Here is a 25,000-nt window from a genome sequence, read left to right on the forward strand (position 1 = left end):
CAAATGGCACTGGTATCTTTTGCGGTTGCTAAGGTGTTGCTAAGCAGATGTCAGATGGTTGCAAGATGGTGCAACCACCTAGAAGGTTAGGGTGTTCCAGGTGATTACTAGGGTGTTGCTTGGCTGTTAGGTATCTCTCTTGGTTCCAAACATGATTTGACATGCTGTGTGTGTGTGTGTGTGAGAGAGAGAGAGAGAGACTGATAGATGCCTGTAATGGTGAAGCAGGAACACATGGACAGGATTAGTTGGTAGAGCATGGCTACATCATTACCCCATCATATCCAATATGCATGGACCCAAGACTGACCACATCAATATTGCAGGCCAACAGCGCCTCCCTGTGGCGGTTCAGGAGTAATGCAATTCTATCACTATTGTCCATAATTGAAAGAAGGTGATACAGAAGGTGTATAGACTTGAGTCCTGAACTTCTGGAAGCACTGGAACAGAAGGGGTGAAGAGATGGAGCTGGAGCTGGAGAGAAAAGACTACACACACACAAACTAAATGAAGAGTCCAGCACACAGCCGTGGTCCCACTGGCCTTTATAATAAAAGCGAAGAGTAAAAAAACAACAACAGAACAGTTCAATTCTTTCCATTCACAGAATGAGGGTCTTCATGTTGAACATGCCAACAGAATCAACACTTCCACAACTGAATAAAACCCAAACAAAGAAATATGAACCCTGACCAGTCCACCGGCTGAGAACATCTCTCCTTCTAATAGTTCACTTCTTATCTTAAAATAGAGCTGAAAGTGTTGAAATGACGATTTGTTTCCTCCGACTGGTTTTTGTATCTAAAAATTTAAATTTTACCACAGCTTCTTGAAAAGACTCCAAATATGTCCCATTCCCAAAGAACCAGTCAGTAGAGGTCAGAACATGTCGATTTTGATGAGAACATGACAAACTGTTTTCAGGATTTACGTGAAATTTGAAAAAACATCAATCTTCAACAACAGCAAGTCAAAATGTAAAAGAAAATGTTTACTAAAGATTCTAAGCAAGGATTTTAAAAGAAAATTAATTTCTAGACACCAAGTAAAACACTGACAATATAAAAAAAAAGATTCAAAATGAAATTTTAGATTCTAAGTCAAAACTTAAAAAATCTTGCCATGCTGAACCACGATTTTGAGAACACAAATCCTGAGAAAACATTAACTGGAGATTTCAAAGGGAAAATCTCACAAGAATATCATTAAATCCAGATTCTAAATCAGGTTATTTTAAGATACTGCATCAAAAGTCTGAAACACTGCTGCAGAAACAGGTGCTTTTTCTACTCTACCTGGAGGAATGGGCTTCTATGCTAATGTTAACTGCTATCATTGGAGAGTGAACCCGAATCGGACCGAGCTCACGGCACACCGGCCGAACTCCTCCGTTAGTCTGTATTTGTGGGTGTTTATGCAGTTGGTAAGTCCAGAAGAGACAACCTGGCCAGCTCTTGTTCTAGAAGGTTGGCTCTGATGGAGTGGGTTGGGATGGGAAACTAGCAGACAAAGTTTTTAGAAGACCCTGGAATCCAGCAGAACCCGCTGCCTCGCTGAGAAACGCTGGTTCTAGAAGTCTAGGAGTTCCTAAAGCGGCTCTAGAACACTGATAACACAGCAGATCCCTCTAGAGCAATGCTGTCAGAATGAGCCACAATTCAGAACCCAGAGCTAAGATACGGCTTTCAGAACCAGGTTTCCAGTGGTTTTATCAGATGCTTTCCTAAATGACAACTGGACCTGGTCAAAACCTGATCTTCACTTAAGTTCAGATTATTATTAATGTGTTGCTTATCTATGTTCTATACAGCTCCACTTAATCTCAGTGGCGTGTGTAAATCAAGCTCGAATGAAATTGACCAGATACCTTCGGAACTGGTTCGGTATTTGGTTCATGCTTCCAGACGACACTAACCAGGTCGGAACCGAAGTCTGACTGCAGTAAAACAAGAACGTGGAGAAAACACTGTGAGGTTCTCCTAACAGGTGTCACTATCCAAAGCTCCGACAGTTCTCTTGAATGGTCGGCTCTTCACCGCTTGGTTCTCTTGGAGGCTGGTTCTTCAGCTTTGTGGGCACCACGGGTGCGAGGTGTCGGGGAACTCGCCTCACGCTTGCGCCCTTTCACTACTGCAGACACCTGACTGCGGGAAGCTCTGTGAAAGACAGAGAGATAACGACGATCAGAAGATGCAGAAGAGCTTTACAGACCACACACGCCCTCTAGTGCTCAACAGGCTGAAGGTTCTCCACTCGGGGCGCCATCAACACTCAGGTAGCTCCTGTGTGGCTCAGTTGAAAGGAAGGAAACTGGCAAGAAACCATAACAGCAAGATCCCAATAAAACCTTGGACGGACTACAGATTTCAGCTCCACCCAGTACTTCTGGGATGAGTTTGGGAGCTGGGGGTGAGGTTGGGTGGTGCTAAATGCAATCAAATCCTCACAGCCAAACTTTAACATCTAGGAGAAAGCCTTCTTGATGACCCATCAGATAACTGGTGGACAGGCTAATATTTGCAGAACTGAAGGAAGAACACACACATACCGTGTGTTTGGAGAGCTTTCCTCTTTCCCACTCAGTTTGCTGACAGCTCTGGTCGATGGCTTGCTGGGTTTATTCCTGCAACAAAAAAAAAAAATCATAATCATCAATAAATGATTTTGCAGCAAATATTAATTTTATGATCCATCAGTCTAACCTGAGAGCTCTGAAACGGCCCAGAGTGAAACAGGAGCTGGGTTATGAGCTTGTTATGAAGTCTGTAATAAATAGGTATGTAATAAAAGCTCATACTTCTCAGCCTCCAGACGAGAGGCAGCGCGAGTCGTGGCCCTCGTTACCGTCTCTTCTTCTTCCTTTTCATCCTCATCCTCAGCCTCTTCGGTCTCTTCTTCTTTCTTCACTGGATGAACAGAAGGAAAAACGCAGTGCGTCTGGATGAACGTCTCACAGCTACTCGTTTTTACAGTACAGGAAGAGTAGGTGTGGCCTCTCTAACAAACACAAAAGCAACACACTCTTAGGCCATCATACCCGTCTCATCTGTTACAGGGGTGCTTTTTGAGGGTCTGCCTCTGCGGGCCTTCTTCACTGGTTCCTCTTTCTCCTCTTCTTCCTGCATAAAGAAAAAAAAACCACTTCAGATAAGGGGTAGATGTGTGTTACTGGGAGCGTGTGTGTGATTTGTGCTGTGGTGAGTGGAGTGAGAACATGTATTATGACAGGATAAAGTCAGTGATGATAGCAGTAACACAGGAGCAGGTTCTTACTGATACACACAGATCTAACACAGATTACACCAGTGTTAATACTGCTGCACGTGTAGTCAGGAGACCCCGCCCCATCCAGTCTGCGGCATGGAAGCAACGTGAGAACTCAAACATGGAGCCAACTGAGCAGCTCGAGTGGCTTCTATAATCACTCATTTATCCTAATCGAGGTGAAATGTTCAATTAATCATTCTGATTTGAGGTCATATTGCCCAGCACCATCAACAGAGAGGGAGTTACAGACCCAGCAGAACCTCTGCTGCGTTCTCTCTTCACTGGCTTCCTGTAGCTGCTGCCCTCATCAGATTCAGACCCCTGACGCTGGTCTACAAAGCCAAGACTGGACCAGCCAGCCCCTCCGTACTTGATGGCGATGGTCAAAAGCTGATCAGCACCAAGAGCCCTTCCAGCTTCAAGTACGGCTCGGCTCGACCCACCATCCTTTAAGATCCACGGAAGACGAGCGTCCAGACTTTTTACTGTCCTGCACCGAAGTGGTGGAACGAACTTCCCCTGGGTGTCCGAACAGCAGAGTCCAACGCTCACTGTCCTCAAACCCAGACTGAAGCCCCTCCTCTTCTGAGAGTACTGAGTGTGCAGAGTGTGTGGAGGAGCCCTTAACTAGCTAAGGGCATTATCTGAGACGAGCGTCTGATAAAGGCCTTCAGTGTAAATGTAAGAGCACAGTCAGAATTTAACACCGTGAGCTGGAGTGTATAATGTGTGTTAGATCTACTCACAGTCTCCTCCTTCTCTCCTCCCTCCTCTTTCTTCTCCTCCTCTCCCTCACTGCTGCACTTCTCCTGCTCTTCTTTCTCCTCCGTATTTTCAGACACACTCTCTGAACGACAATAAAATAACATTAATATACAGAATAATAAGAATATAAGAAAATACATTGTGTGTGTGTGTACACTAGTTTACCGCTGTGAACTCTGGCCTTTTTGACAAGTTCCTCCTCCTCCTCCTCAGCTGGTGGTTCCTTCACCACATTTAAAGCAAACACTCATCAATCCATCCAAAATCACTTTAAACTAATCAGAAACAAACTTCAAAGAAAAGGACTCACTTTCCCAGAATCCTCAGCCTGGTCAGATCTCTTCCTCTTCAGTGCAGGTTTAGCTGTCAGGTGAAAGTTCTAACTTTAATATTCCAGTTATAGCTTTAATCGAACACGGTCAGACACTGAGCAATAAGAGTTCTATATGGTACTAAAAGGGGTTCTCTGACTCATAGTCATTTTATTAGGAGGTTATAATGAGCTGTAAGTCACCAGTACTGACCTGTAGGGGCAGTCTGAGCTCCAGATCGCCGTCCTCTGCGCAACTGCTAAACACACACACACACATATATATATATATGGGTATAAAGGGAAATCTTCTGTGACACACACACACACACACACACACACAATCAGATGAATAAACCACCTCTTTTGGCTCCTCCTCCTTTTGAGGAGGGTCTGTGAGTTTAGAAGATCTTCCTCGGCGTGGAGCTCTGCTCTCTGCTCCTTCATCAGCCTCCTCATCCTCACTCTACCAGAAAATCATAATTAGAGAATTAGAATAATAAAAAGTAGGAACAGTAAAGAAGAGAGAGAGGCAGAGAGACAACAGTGAGAGAGACAAGCAAAAGAACGAGCGAGAGACATAAGAGCGCACACAGAGAGAGATGAGGAGAGAGAGCCTGGCTACACATCGCCGCTCATGGACCGCTTGTGTTTTGGTAATCTGGTTGGACCGCTGTTGAGTCCAGCTGCTTTTAAAATGATCAGATAATCGCTGGTTTCAGTCCCGGTTTGGCCCAACTAAAACGCCTGACTAAAGAGGGGGGTGTGAAGTGAGAAGTGTGAAGACGCCCTGAGATTGTGCGCTTACTTTTTTCTGGGCTGTTTTTTCGGTCTCTCTGGCGCCGCTCTGCTGGTCAGTATGAGTTTTAGCTGCTGAAACACAGAAACATCGGCAGGGTCCCGTCACTCCGTTGGCCGAGGGGGGGTTCATATGGCATTTCTGCAAAGGACATGAAACACTCACCGCTTTCCTTCACTGGCGCTGCTCTCTGACTGGACCGCCGCCCTTTACGGGTCACTCTGCCCTCCGCGCGGTCATCCTGCACACCAGGGGAAACGGCAAGAACACACATTCACTGCTTTACTGCTTTGTGTTGAACCGCTGGATCAGTGTGTTTAGAGCTGAGGAATATTTACCGCTTCGGACACATCGGACCTGTCCTCCTCCGGGCCATCAGACTTGGACGCACTGCCTGGACACATAACAGACGTTCCACCTTAAATAACTCCAGGCATTTCACACTGCAGGTATGATCACACAGCTCACTCAGACAGGCTCTGTGACTTACTGGCTTGCTTGACTAGTTTGGGGGGCCGCCCTCTCCGTGCCGGTTTCTTCTCCTGCACAGCCTCTGGTTCAGTCTGTGGTCAGACATAAAGAGGCCTGGGTCATTCAGTGAGCTAAAGAAGAGCAGCTAGAAATAGCAGCCACCTTTACACACAGACTTGGGTTTATACTAGAAGGAGAAGTTCAATTAAAAATCAGCATACACTCTATGGACAAAAGTATTGGGACACCTGCTTATTTGTAGTTATTCTGAAATAAAGGGTATTAAAAGAGTTTCTCCTGCTTCTGTTGGAGTAACTGTCTCTACTGTCCAGAGAAGACGACTTTGTACTAGATTTTGGAGGAGGAGCATTGCTGTGAGGATTTGATTGCATTTAGCAACAAGAACATTAGTGAGGTCAGGATGTTGGATGATCACCACCCCACCTCATCATCCCCAACTACCCATATATATATATATTTGAAAACAAGCACAGAACAACTGCAGACTGTTTGAAATGCCCCCCTAAAGCAGGTTATTATAGTACACATACTATAACATACACATACGTGTTCTGCAAGCGAATACTCACAGACTCTGAGTGCTCTGCAGCTTCACTCTGATCCACACCTGAAATCCGCAGGTGAGGCATTTTAACACAAGGCAGGTCTGAAGCACTTTTCACACACAGAGTGATTAACATCAATAAAACCACATAAAACAGCAGAAAGGTCACAGCAGGTCACGAAGCATGTGACCGACCAAACTGACTGATCTGCCTTTCTGACCGGAGGACTCACCCGAGGTCTCTGCTGCGCTCATGTTCTGCTCCTCTTGCTCTCCAGTTTCCAGCTGCACCTCTGCAGACTGGTCCTACACAGATTAGAGATCCATTAGAAGGATGATGGACAGGAAAGCCAATCTGATTCATCCTCTCAGTTCTGGGTCAGACAGCATTCATAAACAGAGCTTCTGGCACACGATAAGCAATGCAGCGTCTTAAATGATCAGACTCACCTCTGTGTTGGTAGAGGCCGTGCCCTCAGCCGGAGTGTCGGTATGAGTCTGCCTGGACTCCGCCTCAGCTGAAGCTTCTTCTGCAACTTCAGACAACAACAACCGAACATGCAGGTAAACTGAGTTCACATTTTACAAAGAGGAGGAGGAGAACCTAAACAGAGACTTTTTTCTATTTTCTTTGATTTTAATAGTAAAGAAATAATCTAGAACTCAATAGACCTCACTCATGATAAGCAGGCTAATGATTCCCCACAAGGGGGCGCTATTAGCATACAAATATTTATAGTTTGTATGTATAGTGCATGCATTTCACTGTATGGCAACATGCTACTGGAGAACTCTCTTTTGGGATCACTAAAGTAGTCAAGTAAATCCAGTTATTCAGTAAATCAACAAGTCAGTGAACCAATAAGTCAACAAAGCAATAAACCAGTAGGTCAGTAAACCAGTAGGTCAACAACTGTCTGATCCAAAACATGAATTTACCCAGTACGGTCTCCGCACCACCAGGGCGTTGAGCTCCACCCTGAGAGTCACTCTCCATCACACATGGAAGGGAATCAGCAGCTGCTCCGGTTTCAGACTCCTGTTTTTCCTCTGCAGGCGTTTCGGACACATCTCCTGCATCTCCAGAGGACGAATGTCCTTCTTCCTCCATTGCAACTGTTATCGTCTCCATGGTGACAGGACTCTGAGCCACTGACAGGTCCGGGTCCATGGATAGCAGAGCAAGAGCCGCTTCCTTCATTTTCCTGTCCGCTTCCTCTAACGAGCCCTCTGTGTCCTGCCTTTCAGGCATACCCATCACATCGTTTTTGGCAGCAGAGGCACAGACGTCCATCAGGGTCAGGAGGGCGTCGGCCTCCACAGGGATTGGGCGGGGCTGCGTTTGGCTCTCTGTGAGCCTCATGGCTATTTCCTCGTCATCCTCAGGTTCTGGAGTGATGTCGCTCAGGGCATCATACATGTCGTCAGGAGCAGGTGTACTGCTGGAATCAGCAGGGGTGAGATCGGATGCTGGGAGTGTGCTTGAAGCCTGAGGGGCTGTTGTGGGCACAAGATCAGACTCTGAGCAGGTCACCGTGGGCGGGCAGGGTGTTTTTTCAGAAAGATCAGATTCTCTTTTTGCATCCAGGACCTGTGGGACTGCTGGATTAGACTCTGCAAGAGTTTCTGAGGCCTGTGAGGCTGTCAGATCAGATTCTGTCTCCAAGGCTTGTGGAGATGTGAGATTAGATTTTGTAAGCATTTCTGAGGCCTGTGGGGCTGTCGGATTAGACTCTGCAAGAGTTTCTGAGGTTTGTGGGTTTGTGAGATTAGACTCTGCAAGAGTTTCTGAGGTTTGTGGGGTTGTGAGATTTGATTCTGTAAGCATTTCTGAGTCCTGTGGGGCTGTAAGATCAGACTCCGTCTCTAATGTCTGTGGAGCTGCAAGTGTAGACTCTGCAAGAGTTTCTGATGTCTGTGGGGCTGTCGGATTAGACTCTGCAAGAGTTTCTGATGTCTGTGGGGCTGTCGGATTAGACTCTGCAAGAGTTTCTGATGTCTGTGGGGTTGTGAGATTAGATTCTGTAAGCATTTCTGAGTCCTGTGGGGTTGTGAGATTAGATTCTGTAAGCATTTCTGAGTCCTGTGGGGCTGTAAGATCAGACTCCGTCTCTAAGGTCTGTGGAGCTGCAAGTGTAGACTCTGCAAGAGTTTCTGATGTCTGGGGGCCTGTCGGATTAGACTCTGCGAGAGTTTCTGAGGTCTGTGGGGCTGTCGGATTAGACTCTGCAAGAGTTTCTGTGGTCTGTGGGGTTGTGAGGTTAGATTCTGTAAGCATTTCTGAGTCCTGTGGGGCTGTCAAATCAGACTCCGTCTCTAAGGTCTGTGGAGCTGCAAGTGTAGACTCTGCAAGAGTTTCTGATGTCTGTTGGGCTGTCGGATTAGACTCCGTTTCCAAGGCCTGTGAGGTTGTGAGATTAGACTCTGCAACAGTTTCTGAGGTCTGTGGGGCTCCCACATTAGACTCTGCAAGAGCTTCTGATGCCTGTATGGTTGTAATATTAGAACCTGTGAGACACTCTGAGACCCGTGGGGCTGGCAGATTAGAATCTGTACCCAAGACCTGCGAGGCTGTGAGATCAGACTTTGCAATAGACTCTAAGGCCTGTGGGGCTGGGAGATCAGCCTCTGTGTCCAAAGCCTGTAGGACTGTAGGATTAGACTCTGTGACAGAATCTAAGACAGGTGGAGTTGTAGGATTAGACTCCATGTCCATGGACTGTGGGGCTGTGAGTTCATTCTCTGCCTCCAAGGCTTGTGTGGCTGTCTGATCAGATTCTGCATGTAAAGCCTGAGAGGATGGAAGGTTAGATTCCACGTCCATTGCCTCTGTGGCTGGGATATCAGACTCTGTGGCAGTGACCTGTGAGGCAGTCAGATCAGATGTCTCCAAGGCCTGTGAGACTACAAGACTACACTCTGTCTCCACTGCATGTGTGGCTGCAAGATTAGATTTCTCGTCCTTTAACTCTGGGGCTGGGAGATCAGACTCCATGGCAATGGCCTGTGAGGCCGTAAAATCAGATTCTGAGTCCATGTCCTGTGATGCTGTGAGATTATTTTCTGTCTCCACTGCCTGTGAGGCTGAAAGATTGGACTCTTCATCCAGGGCCTGTGGGGCTGTGAGATTAGACTCTGCATCCAAAGACTGTGGAGCTGGGAGACTACATTCTGGCTCTACTGCCTGTGAGGCTGCGAGATCAGACTTTGCATCCAAGGTCTGTGGCTCTGTTAGATTAGACTCCGTATCCAAGGTCTGTGGCTCTGTTAGATTAGACTCTGTTTCCAAGGTCTGTGGCTGTGTTAGATTAGACTCTGTTTCCAAGGTCTGTGGCTGTGTTAGATTAGACTCTGTATCCAAGGCCTGTGGGGCTGAGACATTAGACTCCGTATCCATAGGCCGTGGAGCTGTGAGATCAGACTCTGTGTCCAGGGCCTGTGAGGCTGCAAGATTAGACTCTGCATCCAAAGACTGTGGAGCTGGGAGACTACATTCTGGCTCAACTGCCTGTGAGGCTGTGAGATCAGACTTTACATCTAAGGTCTTTGGCTCTGTTAGATTAGACTCTGTATCCAAGGCCTGTGGGGCTGAGACATTAGACTCCGTATCCATAGGCTGTGGAGCTGTGAGATCAGACTTCGTCTCTGAGACCTGTGGGGCTGTGAGATCAGACTTCGTCTCTGAGACCTGTGGGGCTGTGAGATCAGACTTCACTTGTGTGGCTGAAAGTGTGGTCACTGTTTCCGCAGCCTGTACCTCTTTACCAACAGCAGCAGAACCTGGAGAAGCAGAGGAGAGTCCAACTGCTTGAGTGCTCCTCTTTTCCTTCTCGCTTTCTCCAGCTTTCTTCTCAGACTCTTTGCTCTTTTTCTCACTCGCTTTCTTTGAGCTTTTTGCTTCTTTCCCTTTCTCAAGAGCACGATCCTCAGAAGCTTTCCTATCTTCTCTCGACGCTCCCTCCTTCTTCTTTTCCTTGGAGGACTCTGGCTTGATTGGAGGCGTTCCTGCTTTACTCCTGGCCTCTTGTCCCGGGGACCTCTTGTCTGACTTCGTTGCTAGCGGACTCTGAGGTTTCAAATCATCTCTGGACTTGGATCTTTGTTTTTCCGAGACAGACTTTACAGATTCTTTGGCCTTTCTGGATTCCTTGTCTAGATCCGAGTGTTTGGAAGCCTCGCCTGCACCTGAATCCTTGCTGTCCTGCCTGCTCTTACCCTTCTCCACAGGTTTGGCCTCTGTGTGACTCTTGGATCTTTTCAGAAGATCTTTGGAGTGCTTGTCTTTCTTTTTGAGGACTTCTGAAGTGGCCTCAACTTCTAGCTTGTCCTCAGCGGAGCCTGTGGAGTCTAGGCGATGCAGCTGTTTTAGGTCACTCTTACTAGTCTTTTCTCCTTTCAGTCTCTCTCTGTCTTTGTCCTTGGGAATCTCTGAAGAGATCTTTCCTTTCCTCACGTCCTTCAGGGTTCCCTCCTCTGCGGCAGCAGAACCCTCAGAAACGGATGCTCTTCCTTCTCGGACAGGCACAGAGGTCTTCTTGTCTCCTTTAACCTTTGTCCCTTTCCTATCTCCCTTCTCATCACCTGTGCCTTTGGCAGACACTCCCTCCTTTTCCTCCACCTGAGTATCGCCTCCTTTTCTGCTCTCCGGCTTCTGTTTGTGCCTGGACCGTTCGTCAGACACGCTCCGCTCCTTCTCTTTCTCTCTCCGCTCTTTCTCTTTGGGCTGGCTGTCTTTGCGGCCGTGCCGCTCACTTTTCCCACCGCCTCTCTGTCGGAGCGCCTCCTCCGTTCCCGTCTCCAAGTCCAGGATGAACGAGTGGGTGCGGTTTTTGTCGAGGACCTTGCGTGGCTCGCTCGCGTCTTCAGAAATGCTGCCACTCTTCCTCCTGCGCTGCTCCTCCACCTCAGACGGCTTTCTCACAGGCTTCGGAGGAACCGCTTTACTCTTTAGCACCTCCTAGAGGAATAGTGCCCCATTACATTAAGTGACAAAGCAGGAAAACGGCAGAGGATTAAAAGATCAGAAGATTACAAGCTCACCTCCTTCTTTATTGAATCTGCCTCCTCTTGCTTTCTTCTGCTTCCAGCGTCGTCCTCCTTTCTGGATCCAGATAAAAATAAAAGGGAACATGGTGACACATGTATAGATCACACTGTGCACATACACACACAGGCCTACCCTAGAGCAGGGGCGAGCACGTATGGTCCTGGAGGCCCAGATTCCTGCAAGGCCCTGTGCTTTTCCTGCTCAAGCACACCTGATTCAACTCACTTGTTCTTGTTATTTAAAGCAGTTTTATGAAGAATTGGTATATTTTGCTTGTGGTTTTACTCCACTAATGTAAAAACAGATCAGGCGTTGAGCGCCCCCTCATGGACAGCTGTACACATGTATGGACAGTGTAAGAGCTGCAGAAGCTTGATCTGAAGGTGGAGCAGCATGTGGGCGGAGGTGGTAGAGTAATACTACAGGATTTTACACTAATATGACTCTATGGGTTCTGCAGCGTTACACAGCAGTTCTGGAGAGAGGTTCTCCTCCTGCAGCTCCACCACCAAACCTCCATAGTGCAGTAGCAGCAGCAGCGCTCCGGCCCGGAGTGGGAATGATGGAGACGACGTTCTCCCTGTTCAGTTCAGTCAGTGGAGCGTCAGCATGATCCTGAAGCTGCTAGTTTATGGTGGAGCTGATGCAGGATGATGATGATTTAAGGTGGACCTGATACAGGATGACTGTTTAAAGTACTGGAAGTAAGGGGAGGTACCACGTGAGGTAGGATGTGAAAACCTGAACGTAAAAATTAGAACCTGATTCTTGTGAAATATACCGTGAATCTCTTTTCCTTTTCCTGCTGAGCGCCACCTTCTTCTCTAGAACCTTTTTCTCCTTCCGTGCCTCCTTCGCTTGGGGTCGTGTAGCGTCTTGATTGGATGAGGTCTGCTGCGCTTTTTCTGTAGGGGACAGAATAGAGATCAGACACACAGCAAAAGGACCACAGCCATTTCAGTGGAGGATGAAGCTTCTTAAAAACATCAGGATCAACAACTTCAAACTAATTAGCCAAAAAACTGTGATCTCACCCTCAGCCTGCAACGCCTTCTGTCTCCTCTTATCCTCCAGACGCTCCCGATTCTGCTGCCTCTTCAACACCCTCTCCTCTTTCTCCTTCGCCTGAACGACACGTCACAGAAACGACCACAGCTTTAATGGAGATTAGGGACTTCATACGCAGTTAAACCCTTTGCATCTAACTTCATTTTCTTATTTATTGTATTAATTATCATTATCATATTCATATATATATATATATACACAAATATGTACCATTAAAAAATATATATATATTATATGCTTGGCTTTAAAGGGTTAAGCTGTAGCTTTAAACAGGACTGAAATGCAATAATAAAAAAGAAAAAAAAAGGCAGAACTTCTCTTTAAAGCTGCCGTCTCTAAAGTGCAGTACAGGACAGTAGAGTTTAATCATGTGACCCAGACGGACCAATGTAGCTCTGACTCTCAGAGTTTTGCCCAATGACTGTTATATTAGTACACTGTAGCTCTTTTCTCGCCCAAGGCAGGGAGACTGTGCTCACCACCGAGCGTCGTCGCTGCTCCACCGTCACCTCGTCATCAGAGTCGCTATAGTAACGGGAGTACAGGAAAGGCTTGTGGATGTAGCCTTGTCGTGATCCGCGAGGCCTTTTCTCCTTACTGTCTTCAGAGTCCTCGCCAGCAGACTTCCTCTGAACCTTCTCATCTGTTCAAACACAAACAAAGCAGCTGCAGCTCAATTTCGTCTCCTCAGAGTCTGACTAGATAACTCAGCTCCGATGCCTTTCTACTAGATTCTGGAGAAGAACCATTGCTGTGATGGTTTGATTGGATTCAGCGACAAGAGCGTTAGTGAGGTCAGGATCACCTCATCATCCCCAACGTTTTGATTGGCCTGCTTCACAGCTCAATGCTGGGGGGCTTTATACCCCTCTAGCCCACGCCTGGCATTATTAGGCAGCATGGAGTCAATAGGGTCATGATGTTGATCTGCTCCAGAGAGTCCTATTCTATTGGCAGTACTTCTTCTCTACAGGGACTAGACAAGCTGTGTGTGTCAGTGTCAGCAATAGGTGCAAATTAAAGTAGCTCAATGCATTTACTAGAAGAGGTGTCCACAAACATTTGGACACATAGCGTATGTGTGTGATGCAGTTGTACAAACAGAAAGTGCTTTATCCAAGCGTAGCCTCACCCTCGGACGTGATCTCTCCTTCCTCAGTGGAGTCAGACGGTAGCTGATCGTCCTCACTCTCGCCCTCGAACGAAGACAGATCACTGGTGTGCACCGAGCTCACGGTGATATCACTCAGACCCTCCAGATCAGAGTCCTCCAGAGAGTATTCTAACACAACAAACACAGTCATCAGTGAACCAGGCAGCAACCCAAATCAGACAGCATGTTCCCAAAACCGTGTCCCCGTCTTACAGGAGGTGAGGTGCCAGCCCCCCCCCAACACAATTATCTATTATTATTGTCTTTGTGTAAACTGTCAATAATCATCAATCATCTATTACATCATCCTACTGCAATAGGATCTTTGACAATCTGAGACTCCTATGAGACTCTTCTACCGTCTTAAGACCCCTCTGAGACTCCTCTGAGGTCCTCACCTTCTTTAAGCCTCTCTCGGGCTCTCTGGCGGATGTGCTGTGTATCCGTGCTGGATTTCTGTGCCTCCGTCTCCTGGCTCTCCTCTCTGCTCTTCCCAGATGCTTTCCCACTGCTGCTGCTGCTCTTCTCCTTCATCTCATCTTTATCTTCTTTCTCCTTCTCATCTCTCTCCTCCATCTCCTCCTCCTTCTTCACCTCCTCAGCCTCTGCCTCTCTCTCCACCTCCATCTCCACCTCCCTGTCTCTGTCATGCTCTCGCTCACTGCTTGCCTCTCCTTTGCTTGCAGGCTTCTGTCCCTCCCTCTCACTCTGCTCCTCCACCTCCATCTCCATCTCCTCTTCCTCCACAAGGCTCATGTCTGCCTCTCCCCGCTCGGCTCCAGTGGCCAGGCCATCCAGGGCTGGCTCTCCGCTTTGGATCCTGCTGCTGGATGGATCCTGGCTCTAAAGGTGGGGGCGCACACACACACACACACACACACACACACACACACACACACACACACAGTGTCAACTTCCTGCATCATTTAAGAGCTCATTTTATAAGGGTTTATGGGTAACACTCCTGTTGGGCGGGGCTAAACTGTCATAGGCTGAACAGGCAAATATATATATATATATATATATATATATATATATATATATATATATATATATATATATATATATATATATAAATATACAGTCTTTTCTAATAAAATTGTCTGTACAGACTGAATGAGTGAGTGTTTTGACACTGTGTACATAATATAGTCTAATAAACACGCCAATTCATGACGCTGTATGATACAGGCTCTCTAAAAGAAGACTGCAAAAATAACTATTATTATTATTATTATTATTTACTATTCAGTTGATTATCATCGTCTTTGCATTTATTGTCAACAATCATCAATATTTCATTACAGCGTCCCGTCGTGATATGACCCTGTAAGACTGTCTGTGACTCTTTAAAGACTTCTTAACTCCTTTAAAGAATCATTTAAGACTTCTCAAGGCTGCTTTGAGACTCCCTTGAGATCCTCTTTCGGCTTTTTTGGTATCCATGTTGTGGGTGTGCGTATCTGCGGACGGTGATGTGTAATGATTTCTAAACCAAACCAATAGGAGCTAAACCTGTTCATCATCATCATCATCATCATCACACAGAGAAAACTCTTCCTCTGGAGTTCAATAAAGACGTCTGCACATAACCAGCTTCAGAGATCAGACAAATCTGATGACTACACAGTTTCTACCTCTGTGATTCAGACAGCGTGATGTGCCATAATCTTACCTGACTCTGAGAGGAACCGGAATCTGCCGAGTCAGCGACTGCGCTGGAGGCTGGACCTGAGGAGACAGAAGAAACAGGGAAAACAAAGAGAAAATAAATGTAACAGATATCAAACAACCGAAGAGTGCAATGAAAAATCACAGTACAGGAGCCAGATTCAGTCGACCAGCCAAGACGTGTTGGGTATCTGACGTGAGCTTCTTTAGTTAAAGACGCTAGACTAAAATAGCTAACAAACACTGGACTCAGACTATGTGCTAAAATGACAGGATCAGACCTTTTTACACATTTATCTAGAACCGGAGCGTCCCACCGTCTCCTAAACCACATCCATCTACCAGCTGATGAAGATCTGGAGGAGCTCTGAGGAGCACTGATAGGTCTAGGTTTTTGGGGGCGTGTCTAGAGAGGCGAGTCCAGTGTTTATCAGCAGCGTTATTTAAATTTGAGCAACTCTGGAGGAAGTGAGTAATTAGTCATAACTACATCGGTATAACTCGTTGTGACGTTACCTGGAGACGGCAGTTGAGCTTCCTGTCTGTCCCCCAATGGGCCTGGAGCAAGTGGAGGCTCCTCCTCTTCTATATGACTACCGGGAGACAGGAACTGCCTCACGACCCGCTCCACCTGCGGCCGAAAGATGTGATGAATCTTAGGATCGACCACCTGGGCCACAATGCGGTCCACACCTTGCTCCAGCATTCCAGACCTGCACAAGAGGACGAACAATAAACAACAACAACAACAACAACAACCACCACCACCACCACAGTTACCTGAGCAGCTCTTCACATTATGTTTACAGGGTAACGGTTAGCTGTCTGCACACTTACTGCAGCACCAGCTGTCTGATGCTGTTCCGTAGCTGGTTCTTGTTCAGCTGGGGGCTCCAAGTATGGTTGGACAAGTGGTTGGACACAAAGTTGTCCACTCGTTGCCTCAGATGCAGGTAAGCAGGCTGAAAAAGAAATACACAGTACACTTTAGTGGGTTATATATAAATATTTAATTATAAAGTGTTTTCACTAAAAACAGTTATTAGTGGACCTGCCTTCTATTTATGAGCCTTCATGATTACTCGGATCACAAGGCACTGGCTTCTTACTAGTTCACAGAAATAATTTCTCTTATAAAGCCCCCTAACTTAGTTTCTGACCGTCGGGCTCCGCTGCCACCCACCACAGACCATCTCCACACCCTCCAGATACTGCTACCTGCCTCAGAATAGTTGACTACATTGCTGAATTTCCTTCAGGATAAAGTATCAATTTATCTACCGATCTATTTACGGACTCTTACTGTTAAACTTCTAATTTATTGTTCTAATTTCTAACATATTAATACCGATTTCTAACCATTAATCAGCATCAACATTACTTTGACTACTGAGATTAGATCAGTACACCTGAACATAATAACAGTCTTATAAGGTGGTACAGTGACTTTTCAGGAATCACTTTGATCAGTGGAGGATGGGTCGGGTCCCCCTTTGTGAGTCTTGGTTTTAGATGTTGCTGATCTTTTGTCTCATTAAACATTAAACAACCACACTGACCATTAGTGACGGGCACAGATGAAATTTGGCTTCCGCATTTATCCCATTCGTGCAGTGAAACACACACACACACACACACCAGTGAAAAACACACACACACACACACACACACACACACACACACCAGTGAAACACACACACACACACACACAAACACAAACACACACACACAGTGGACAGTGAGGACACGCGTCCGGAGCGGTGGACAGCCATTGCTGTGGCGGCCAGGGAACAGAGAGGGTGAAGGTTCTTGCTCAAGGGCCCCAACAGTGGCAGCTTGTCGAGCCCCAGGTATCGAACCCACAACCCCGTTAGCAATACCCCGGAGCTCTAACCGCCGAGCACCACTGCCCCGCTGCTTTGCAGCAACATTGTCTGTAAAAGGCGGGACACAAATAAATCTAATTAAAAAAGTAAAACGGATCGTAACAGCAGTCCGGGGCTGAAACACTCCTTATGACTTCGGTGAGAGTGGGCGGGGCTAAACCTCTGCAGGTTAGATAGGTGAACAGGTGAACAGGTAGACAGGTAGGCTTTGTACTGTAGAAACTGAGGACTGAAAACACATGGATATGGACATTTTACACATTTCTCCAACACCGAGGCAAAATATGCTCTGCACTGCGTCCCAAACCGCACTTCACTACACTGAGCAACGGCAGGGCACTACTGCGCGGTTTGGGACACAGTCCGAGTCCGAACAGACCCCACTGTTTAGGCTGACTGCCCCCAGCTGAAACATTACTAATACAGTAAAACTAATAATACACCAACAAAACACGCGCACGGGCCCCGGGGCGACTCGGGCAGCGGGCAGCGGGCAGGGGGCAGCGGGGCAGCGGGGCAGCGGGCAGCGGGCAGCGGGCAGCGGGGCAGCGGGCAGCGGGCAGCGGGCAGCGGGGCAGCGGGGCAGCGGGGCAGCGGGCAGCGGGCAGCGGGGCAGCGGGCAGCGGGGCAGTGAGCTGGGAGGAGAAGCACCTTCGTGTCCACGTCCGCCAGACAGTCCCGCCTGAACTGGTCAAACAGACCCTGCGTTTTCAGATGATTCACGATCATAGCGACCATCTGGGGGTCTCCGGGGGGTAAACCAGCCATCTCGGACGCTGAAGAGGCCGCGGTGTGAGTGAGGCTGGAGCTCAGAGCTTCATCCAGGGGTCCGACACCACAGCACAGCCGCTCATGCTCAGCGCCGCTGCTCCGGATGTTGATCATTCACGACCGCAGAGGGAGCGGCCTGCCAGAGCAGCGGCCTCTACAGGCAGCCCCGAGAACTGCGCCTACCCGTGCTCACACCCACCAGCCACGACGTCTACACCACCGACACGTGAGGTAGATAACGTCCATATTTGAGAATTAAGAATTCATTTATCCCGATGTAATCATTTATCCAGCGTGTAATAAATGTAAAGAGCAGAACGTAGCTAACAGCTGCATAATTTAAGGGGTGTGTGTGTGTGGGTTCAAAGCAGCAGTGGCGAATGGCTAAAAAAGTCCTGTTTTTTAATGCTGAGATGAAGAGCAGTGTATATATGTAGCTAATTTTTATTAAAAATATATATATACATATTTTGATAAACTATAAAAAGCAGTGCTGGCAGCGGTGGGATTCGAACCCACGCCCCCGAAGAGACTGGAGCCTTAATCCAGCGCCTTAGACCGCTCGGCCACGCTACCGTGGAAGCGACCCGCAGAATTAGACTTATAACACTTCTCCTTTCACCAGAAAGAAGAATTTAAAGGATTATTACAACGATTACTTCAGTGTAAAGGGATGAAAACGACACGTCAGAACTTCTGTTAGAATATTTAAAGAATTCTACGTCACTAGAAATATGTAAAGAAAACTACGTCACCTTGTGTGTTTAAGGTGGTGGTAACTTAAGGCTCCTGCAGGTGGCGCTGTATGAGGATGCTGAGGCTATAAATCCTGTGAGGTGTGTGAGAGGATTCATGGATTGAGGAGAGGAGGTGCAGTGCAGCCCAACTACCACTCCATTCAACATCTAGATGTAATCCAGCATGCATCAGGATGCGACTCGTGGGCCCTGGCGTGTGTCTTGTTGGATGTGTGGAAAATGGGTCGTAAAGCAGATGCAGTTAATGATTGGCTGAAAGGAGGGACTGCATTTGGGCTAAAGGCCTCAGTGTGAAGGAAGGAGCTGAAGCTGCAGGTGTGTGGAAGCTTATGGTCATACGGGTCTACCAGCAGTGGCAGAGACCCCAGCCTACAGGACTTCTCCTCATTCTTGAGCAGAAGTAAGTGAAGGCCTCTTGCGTGGCTCTCTGCTCCATATGCCGATGGTCTGCAGTTCTCTGAGGAGAGATCTTTCAGAAGCTGGAGATGAAGAACCTGCACTGACTTCTAGAAGCAGCTCTTCTCTGGAAGCGAAGTGATTATAATTCACAGGCTGTGAAACCCGCCGGCGGTCCCTGTCCGTCAGATCGTCCATCAGCCACAGTTCTGAGAAGTCCTGTAGGCTGGGGTCTCTGCCACTGCTGGTAGACCCGTATGACCGTACGCTTCCACACACCTGCAGCTTCAGCTCCTTCCTTCACACTGAGGCCTTTAGCCCAAATGCAGTCCCTCCTTTTAGCCAAGCATTAACTGCATCTGCTTTATGACCCACTTTCCACACATCCAACGAGACCCTCACTGCACTACCTCCTCATAATCTGGGAATCCCCTCAGAAGTATTTATAGCCCAATCATCCTCATGCAGCACCATCTGCGGGAGTCTGAAGTTACTACCACCTTAAACACACACACACGCATCAGATTACACCAGTCAGTTTTAACCAGCAAAATATTAAAAACATCAGTTTTACAACATCTACTCATGTTAAAGCTGTAGTCTGTATGTCTGTCAGTATTCTCAATAACTGTCAGTAAATTACAATAACCAAAATTACTCAACATCTACTCAAACACAAAGAGCCAGAGTTGAAAAGATCTACCAACATAAGTTCTGTATATTATACTGATAGTCAGATTATAATGGGCTGGGAACACAATTAAGAGGACTGAAAGGGCTATGATTCTATATAAGTCTCCCACACCATCTTTTAAAATAAAACTACTAAAAAATAAAATAAAAAAAATGATTCTTTTAAAAATCCAGTGTGACCAGGTTCAGAAACACACCAACAATCAATGTAAGTGGGCAATCTTCAACAGACTGCACAAAAAGGTTTTATTAGGAGATAAAATATAGATTTGAACAATTAATAATAATAAAAAACACAGACATTATACAAACACCCCTTACTCTTAAAATGAAGTGATACAAGAAAAACAAGGAAAGAGAGAAAAGACAGAATAATACACAGGCAGTGTGCAAGTTCACATCAAGTATGAAAAGTGTACACCAGAGAAAACTGCAGAATCAACCTGCCTTCAACCATCAGCGCAGGGCACTAAAGCCTAAACACACCACCACACTCCGCCAAACCGACCTAGCACTGCAGAGTTAACTCCTCTAAAGAGTCTGACTGACAGGTACAGGCTCTACAACCCTCTGAACCACGAGCAGCATCCTCATCAGAACACTACAAAGCTTGATCTGTACATCATGAAGTTAATGGGACAGTTAGTGTGTCGGCGCTGGTTTCGGCTGGCAGACAGGAGGCAGCACTCTGCGGGAGTTGGTCTTCACCCAAGGATGCTCTATGACGCTCTTCAGGGGCAGACGCATGGTGGGGCTGTGTCTCAGCAGCTTGGAGATCAGGTCCCGGGCTCCGTCCGAGACCACTTTTGGAAAGTGCAGATCCACCTGTTAAACACAGAGTTGCAGTGTGGGTCGCAGCATGGAGGGGGGCATGCAAAATGAGAACAGTGGGAATTTTCTATCAAGGAAGTTGTAGTATGACGTGTATGGTTTAATTTGCGATGGTGATGCTCAAATGATATATCTGCAGCCCTACTGTGGGTGCGTCGTTAACCCCCAGCTTTATTTTCAGACGGTCACGGCTCAAAAGACGTCTCCGGCATCTTAAACTGTCGCAGGCTACTTTATTACCCCCTTTAACTGAGCAGTTTAGACTTCAAGCTTTATGAAAACCCCAACCCTGATTATTCATGACAGTACATTCAGCTGCACACACTCAAGTATAATAGCTGTTCAAAGTCTTGTAGAAACTGACTTGGGTCCATGAGATCTGTGTCTTGCTGGGCAGCATTTATTCAACTCATGTTCTATTTCGACCTTGACCTCGTCTGTTAAACCTAACCCCAGCTCCAACTGGGCTTTAGACGTTCCGCTGCAATACTAAAACATTACTTTTATTCTTTGCTCAAAGCCGACTAATAATTGAGCGAAGAATGAAATGCAAACCCCATCCTCTCCTCACACACCTTGGTAATTCGTTTGTAGGTTTCTGAGTGGCTGGCTGTCTCAAATGGTGGGTTCCCCACCAGACACTCATAGCACAGCACCCCAATGCACCACAGGTCCACTTTCTCATCGTGAGAGTGGCCCTCAATCATCTCCGGAGGAAGGTAGTCCAGAGTTCCACACATGGTGCGACGCCTGGAGAGCAAGCGAGAAGAAAGATTTAGAAGGGTGTGGAAGCCGAGTCAGAGAAGACATTCGCGGGACAGTTTACAGAACTGAAGCACAGGGAGAATTACGGGCTGCCAGTTACCGTAGCGAAGGTGCGTGAACAGACCAGCCGAAGTCAGCGATCTTGAGCTCTCCTCTGAAACCCAGCAGCAGATTCTCTGGCTTAATGTCTCTGTGGATCACCTTGTTCTCGTGGCAGTACTGCAGCGCGTCAGAGATCTCCTCCATGAACTGCACATTCACACAGATAACACATGTACAACCTATAGCAGAAACGTCCCGCAGCCTCAAATGACAAAGAAAACAGAGCCTTTTCAGAGCTGGCCCAGCTGAGGAGTTAAAGGGGCTGTGAACTTCACCATAAACATTAAAAGCCTGGTTTTTTTGGTTAACGATCAGAAATGGGGAACCAGATTTGGGCAGGACAACACTTGCCTGGTTGTCAGGAACTGCGAACATGCCTTTCCTTATTAACACTATGATTCACAGCAATTATTTTCATTAAAAATAAGCACACAGAACAGCCTTTGTGAGAGTTTGAGAGAGGTGGAATTGGAAGGCAGATCTGAAAAAATTGGACCCAAATCTGAGTGGTTCAAGTAATCACGTCTCATTAGTCGACTGAAGAGACCACTAGCTTTAACAAGCAGTTAGTTGTACTTTATTGGCGGTACCTATAGCCAACACCAGTTAGTTACAGGGCAGGAACTGAGGGTGTAGAGATCTGATGACCCTCACCGTGGCTGTCCGCTGGTCACTGAAGCGTCCGCAGCGCTGCAGCTCTTTGTACATCTCTCCTCTAGGTGCGTACTCCAGAATCAGAAACACACGGGAAGAGTCGTAGAAGTAGTTGTAGAAGCGCAGGATGTTTGGATGCCTAAAGACACACAGATCAACAAGAGTTAACCCCACTGCAGGCAGGCAGGTAGGTAGGTAGGTAGGTAGGTAGGTGACTCCCCCATGGTCAGAATAAACAGTTAAGGCCTGATCTGCATGGATTTACCAATAAAACAGCGTAAATATTAAGCCTGGACAGAAAACTACACGCTATATTTATTTCACTTGTTACAGTCTCGTCTCCTGATGGGTAAACGCATGTTTATATAAACTGAAACCCAAGGCTCAAGGAAAGGCAGCTGGTTATCCCTGTCCCTCACCTGAGGCGGGAGTGGATTTCAATTTCCCTCCTGAGCTGGTGCTCCACACCCTCCTTCTCCATCTGGGATTTGAAGAGCACCTTCAGAGCGACGACCACCTTGACCTTCTTCTCTCGCGCCAGGTACACGTTCCCAAACTTGCCCTTCCCCAGCGGCCGCCCAATGTGGAAGTCTTTAATAGTGAACTTCCTGAAAACGGAGAGAATTCTTACCAACACGGAGAGATGCTGCACGCTAGCAGTGAGTGAAGATGTGAGCAGATGCCAAACTCCAATATTTTTCTATGTAAATATCTACCAGCAACAATAAAAATGAAGCAAATCAATCTGGATCAGCAGTGAGAAATAAACCTGCTGTTTATAAAAGCACTTCTATTTTTATTTCTCTCAGCTGCTTTACCCATTCTTTAGATCCCCATGTTTTATCTTTACAGTCTTAGCTTTTCTGTGTCTTGTGCATCAGCACTAATCAAGATTACTGCTTCATTTCTGTGAAATTACTAAAAATTGTGACAAAACTAAATTTTGATTCAGGTTCAGTCTGTTCAACCTGAACTACCCCACATTAAAATTCCTGCATTTATTCAATACATACTGGACCAACTACTTACTTTGGTGAGCTGGACTTCACTGGGACTCTGCCTGGACCTGAGAATGAAAAACAGCTTATAGCCACAGAGATCGGGAAAACCACTGACAACTGGTCTCCATCCCAGCGTGCTATTGAACACTCTATATTCAAGACAATAGTGCTGGACACGAGTGGAACGTGGCCCATCCGTGCAGTGAACCCACAACCCAATAGCCCGGTGCTCTAACCGCTCTGTAAATATATATAATATAACTTACCCATGGATTCTGTTTCTGCTCCAGAGTTAGATGCAGACGCCTGTGAAAGGCAAGGTCAACAACATCACAGCAGTCCTCCCCTTAAGTAATTAGTCAGTGGCTGATATTATTAAAGAGCTTTCATCTAATCAGTACGGCTGGGCGATACCATATTATCACCATGTTTAAACACTTCCAAGACGCACAATATACACTGCTATATTTTGACATGCAGACACGCATGCACAGTACAGGTAGACTAAACACTGCTCTCCAAATACCATCGTATTCTCAGTTCAGAGATTTATCAATATTCTGCACGACATCCAGCGAAACAGGACTGATTACACTTTAATTAAATATGTTGATCAGATGATCAGAGTGCTTTAGCACTGGTGAGATCACAATTTATAAACCAGTCATCGTCATTGCACCCAGCACTACTTAATGAGCTTATTAACTTCACATGCAAGGCGGAGATGAACATGCAGCAGCTGCAGTAAACAGACGTCCAGAAAGGCAGAGGTCATTATACTGTACTGTCCTCAAACACCGCTCACTTCTCTTCTTTTTGTTGAGAACTTATTTCAAGATCACAAAAAACAGGTGGATTCATCAGGATGAAAGCTAAGTTTTAATGAAGACGAGCAGAATAAAAGTATTTCATGTTCTCATGAAACTATGACTATTTGCACACCTGTACAGATGTTCTTTTCTGTAAATATATTTTCAGGTCTTTATTACCTTTAGTACTTTTTTAATTTATCCCCTACCCTATTTATTGTTTAGTGTCTTTTTCCTTTAGTTTAAGACTGTGTTCTGTGTTTTTTTTTTTGTTACTGGTCATACCTGTTGCTCTCACCAAGACAAATTCCTTGTATGTGTAACATACTTGGTGAAATAAAGAGATTCTAACTCAGTTAGTGATCTACAGGAGGTATTGATCTTCAGAGAAGCAAAACAATTATTTTCTCAATTTTGAGATGAACGCCCCCGCCCACAATAACCTTATTAGACCATTAACTGACCAGATCTAATGATTATAACTTCTTTTTCTTGCTATGTTAACATAGGTTAATTTTGTAGGACAATAAATGTTTTCTGGATCATAACTTGTATCAAGTTCATGAGAAAACAATTTTGTCAAGATCACCTAACCTAAGAGATCACAAGGAAGAAAGTTAGGACCCTGAGTAGGATCAGTAAAGACACAAATAGAATATAAATAAAAGCAACAGCAATAATAAAATCATCATCATCATCATCATTATTATTATTATTATGGTTATGATCAGATGGTCTTTCTGGACTCCTGCAGCAGTGAGAACACACAGGCATCCTTCAGCTTCTGTAGCTTCGCACTGGACGCAGACCCGGTTCTGCTGGGGAACCGTTCTTTGCGGGCCCTGCGTGCTCCACTGTGGGTCAGGGGTTCGCTCGAGCACAGCGGTCCCACTGATCTGATCTGAAACCGGTTTAATCGGCTGTATTTATAAAGGTTCTCCATTAACCTACCTGTGTGAGCAGACCTTTGGGTTCTCGGTTCTCTTTGTTCTGAAAACAGCAAATAGCAAGTGCACCATTAGCCATTAGCATGTCAGACTGCTGTGACTATTATGGGTTGTTTGGTTAGTGGTTAACACACAAGCTAGCTACAGTGTTGGTGGTGTTTTTAGGAGCGGATAATTAGAGCGAATTAGTCCAAACATGAAGTCCAGAACAGAACCGGTCCAGAACAGCGGTCAGGGGAGCGCCAGTAACAGCCGGGTCCTGGCTGTT

General features: G+C 46.4%; 2 protein-coding genes and 1 non-coding gene across 7 annotated transcripts in view; all 3 read right to left on the minus strand.

Annotated features, from left to right (window-relative positions):
* Positions 1-541: 541 nt before the first annotated feature.
* bod1l1 (biorientation of chromosomes in cell division 1-like 1) lies at positions 542-17,866 on the minus strand. 4 transcript variants are annotated; one of them, XM_072693521.1, is made up of 28 exons: positions 17,657-17,866; positions 15,957-16,081; positions 15,636-15,832; positions 15,124-15,179; positions 13,847-14,291; positions 13,428-13,577; positions 12,775-12,938; positions 12,262-12,352; positions 12,009-12,132; positions 11,221-11,281; positions 9,869-11,137; positions 7,120-9,832; positions 6,631-6,716; positions 6,414-6,486; positions 6,206-6,243; positions 5,635-5,707; positions 5,483-5,538; positions 5,310-5,385; positions 5,154-5,218; positions 4,707-4,811; positions 4,560-4,605; positions 4,346-4,398; positions 4,201-4,258; positions 4,017-4,117; positions 3,041-3,122; positions 2,801-2,909; positions 2,552-2,626; positions 542-2,159 (listed from the first exon to the last, which is right to left on the minus strand). In XM_072693521.1, exons 1-28 carry the CDS (start codon positions 17,771-17,773, stop codon positions 2,036-2,038), a joined length of 6,732 nt encoding a protein of 2,243 aa, XP_072549622.1. In that variant the 5' UTR covers positions 17,774-17,866; the 3' UTR covers positions 542-2,035. The 4 variants fall into 4 exon arrangements, with proteins under 4 accessions (XP_072549622.1, XP_072549621.1, XP_072549620.1 ...); XM_072693520.1 differs by having other exon boundaries at positions 5,154-5,215; positions 7,120-11,137; XM_072693519.1 differs by having other exon boundaries at positions 4,560-4,602; positions 7,120-11,137.
* A 404-nt stretch (positions 17,867-18,270) lies between these two features.
* Positions 18,271-18,352, minus strand: trnal-aag (transfer RNA leucine (anticodon AAG)). The gene has a single exon. It is a non-coding gene; the product is annotated as a tRNA-Leu (tRNA).
* A 1,532-nt stretch (positions 18,353-19,884) lies between these two features.
* aurkb (aurora kinase B) overlaps positions 19,885-25,000 on the minus strand; it is a 5,324-nt gene continuing 208 nt past the window's right edge. Inside the window, exons 2-9 of one of the 2 annotated variants that reach the window (XM_072694411.1) lie at positions 24,737-24,775; positions 23,243-23,282; positions 23,005-23,041; positions 22,395-22,583; positions 21,976-22,114; positions 21,320-21,468; positions 21,030-21,204; positions 19,885-20,448 (exon numbers count right to left, since the gene is read on the minus strand). In XM_072694411.1, the coding sequence (XP_072550512.1) occupies positions 20,266-20,448; positions 21,030-21,204; positions 21,320-21,468; positions 21,976-22,114; positions 22,395-22,583; positions 23,005-23,041; positions 23,243-23,282; positions 24,737-24,775 (951 nt within the window). In that variant the 3' untranslated portion in view covers positions 19,885-20,265. The remainder of the gene's footprint in view (positions 20,449-21,029; positions 21,205-21,319; positions 21,469-21,975; positions 22,115-22,394; positions 22,584-23,004; positions 23,042-23,242; positions 23,283-24,736; positions 24,776-25,000) is intronic. The other variant, XM_072694412.1, reaches the window with a different exon arrangement.

Source organism: Salminus brasiliensis, chromosome 12 (genome assembly GCF_030463535.1).
Source record: "Salminus brasiliensis chromosome 12, fSalBra1.hap2, whole genome shotgun sequence".
Taxonomy (NCBI): Eukaryota; Metazoa; Chordata; class Actinopteri; order Characiformes; family Bryconidae; genus Salminus; species Salminus brasiliensis.

Bases quoted from the DNA above. Each gene is read 5' to 3' on its own strand.
- bod1l1 (XM_072693518.1), bottom strand. From the start codon at position 17,773: ATGGCTGGTTTACCCCCCGGAGACCCCCAGATGGTCGCTATGATCGTG. The intron at 15,180-15,635 runs GTAACGTCACAA...CTGTCTCCTCAG, and splicing joins AGCTCAACTGCCGTCTCCAG to GTCCAGCCTCCAGCGCAGTC. The intron at 14,292-15,123 runs GTAAGATTATGG...CCCCACCTTTAG, and splicing joins CCGGTTCCTCTCAGAGTCAG to AGCCAGGATCCATCCAGCAG.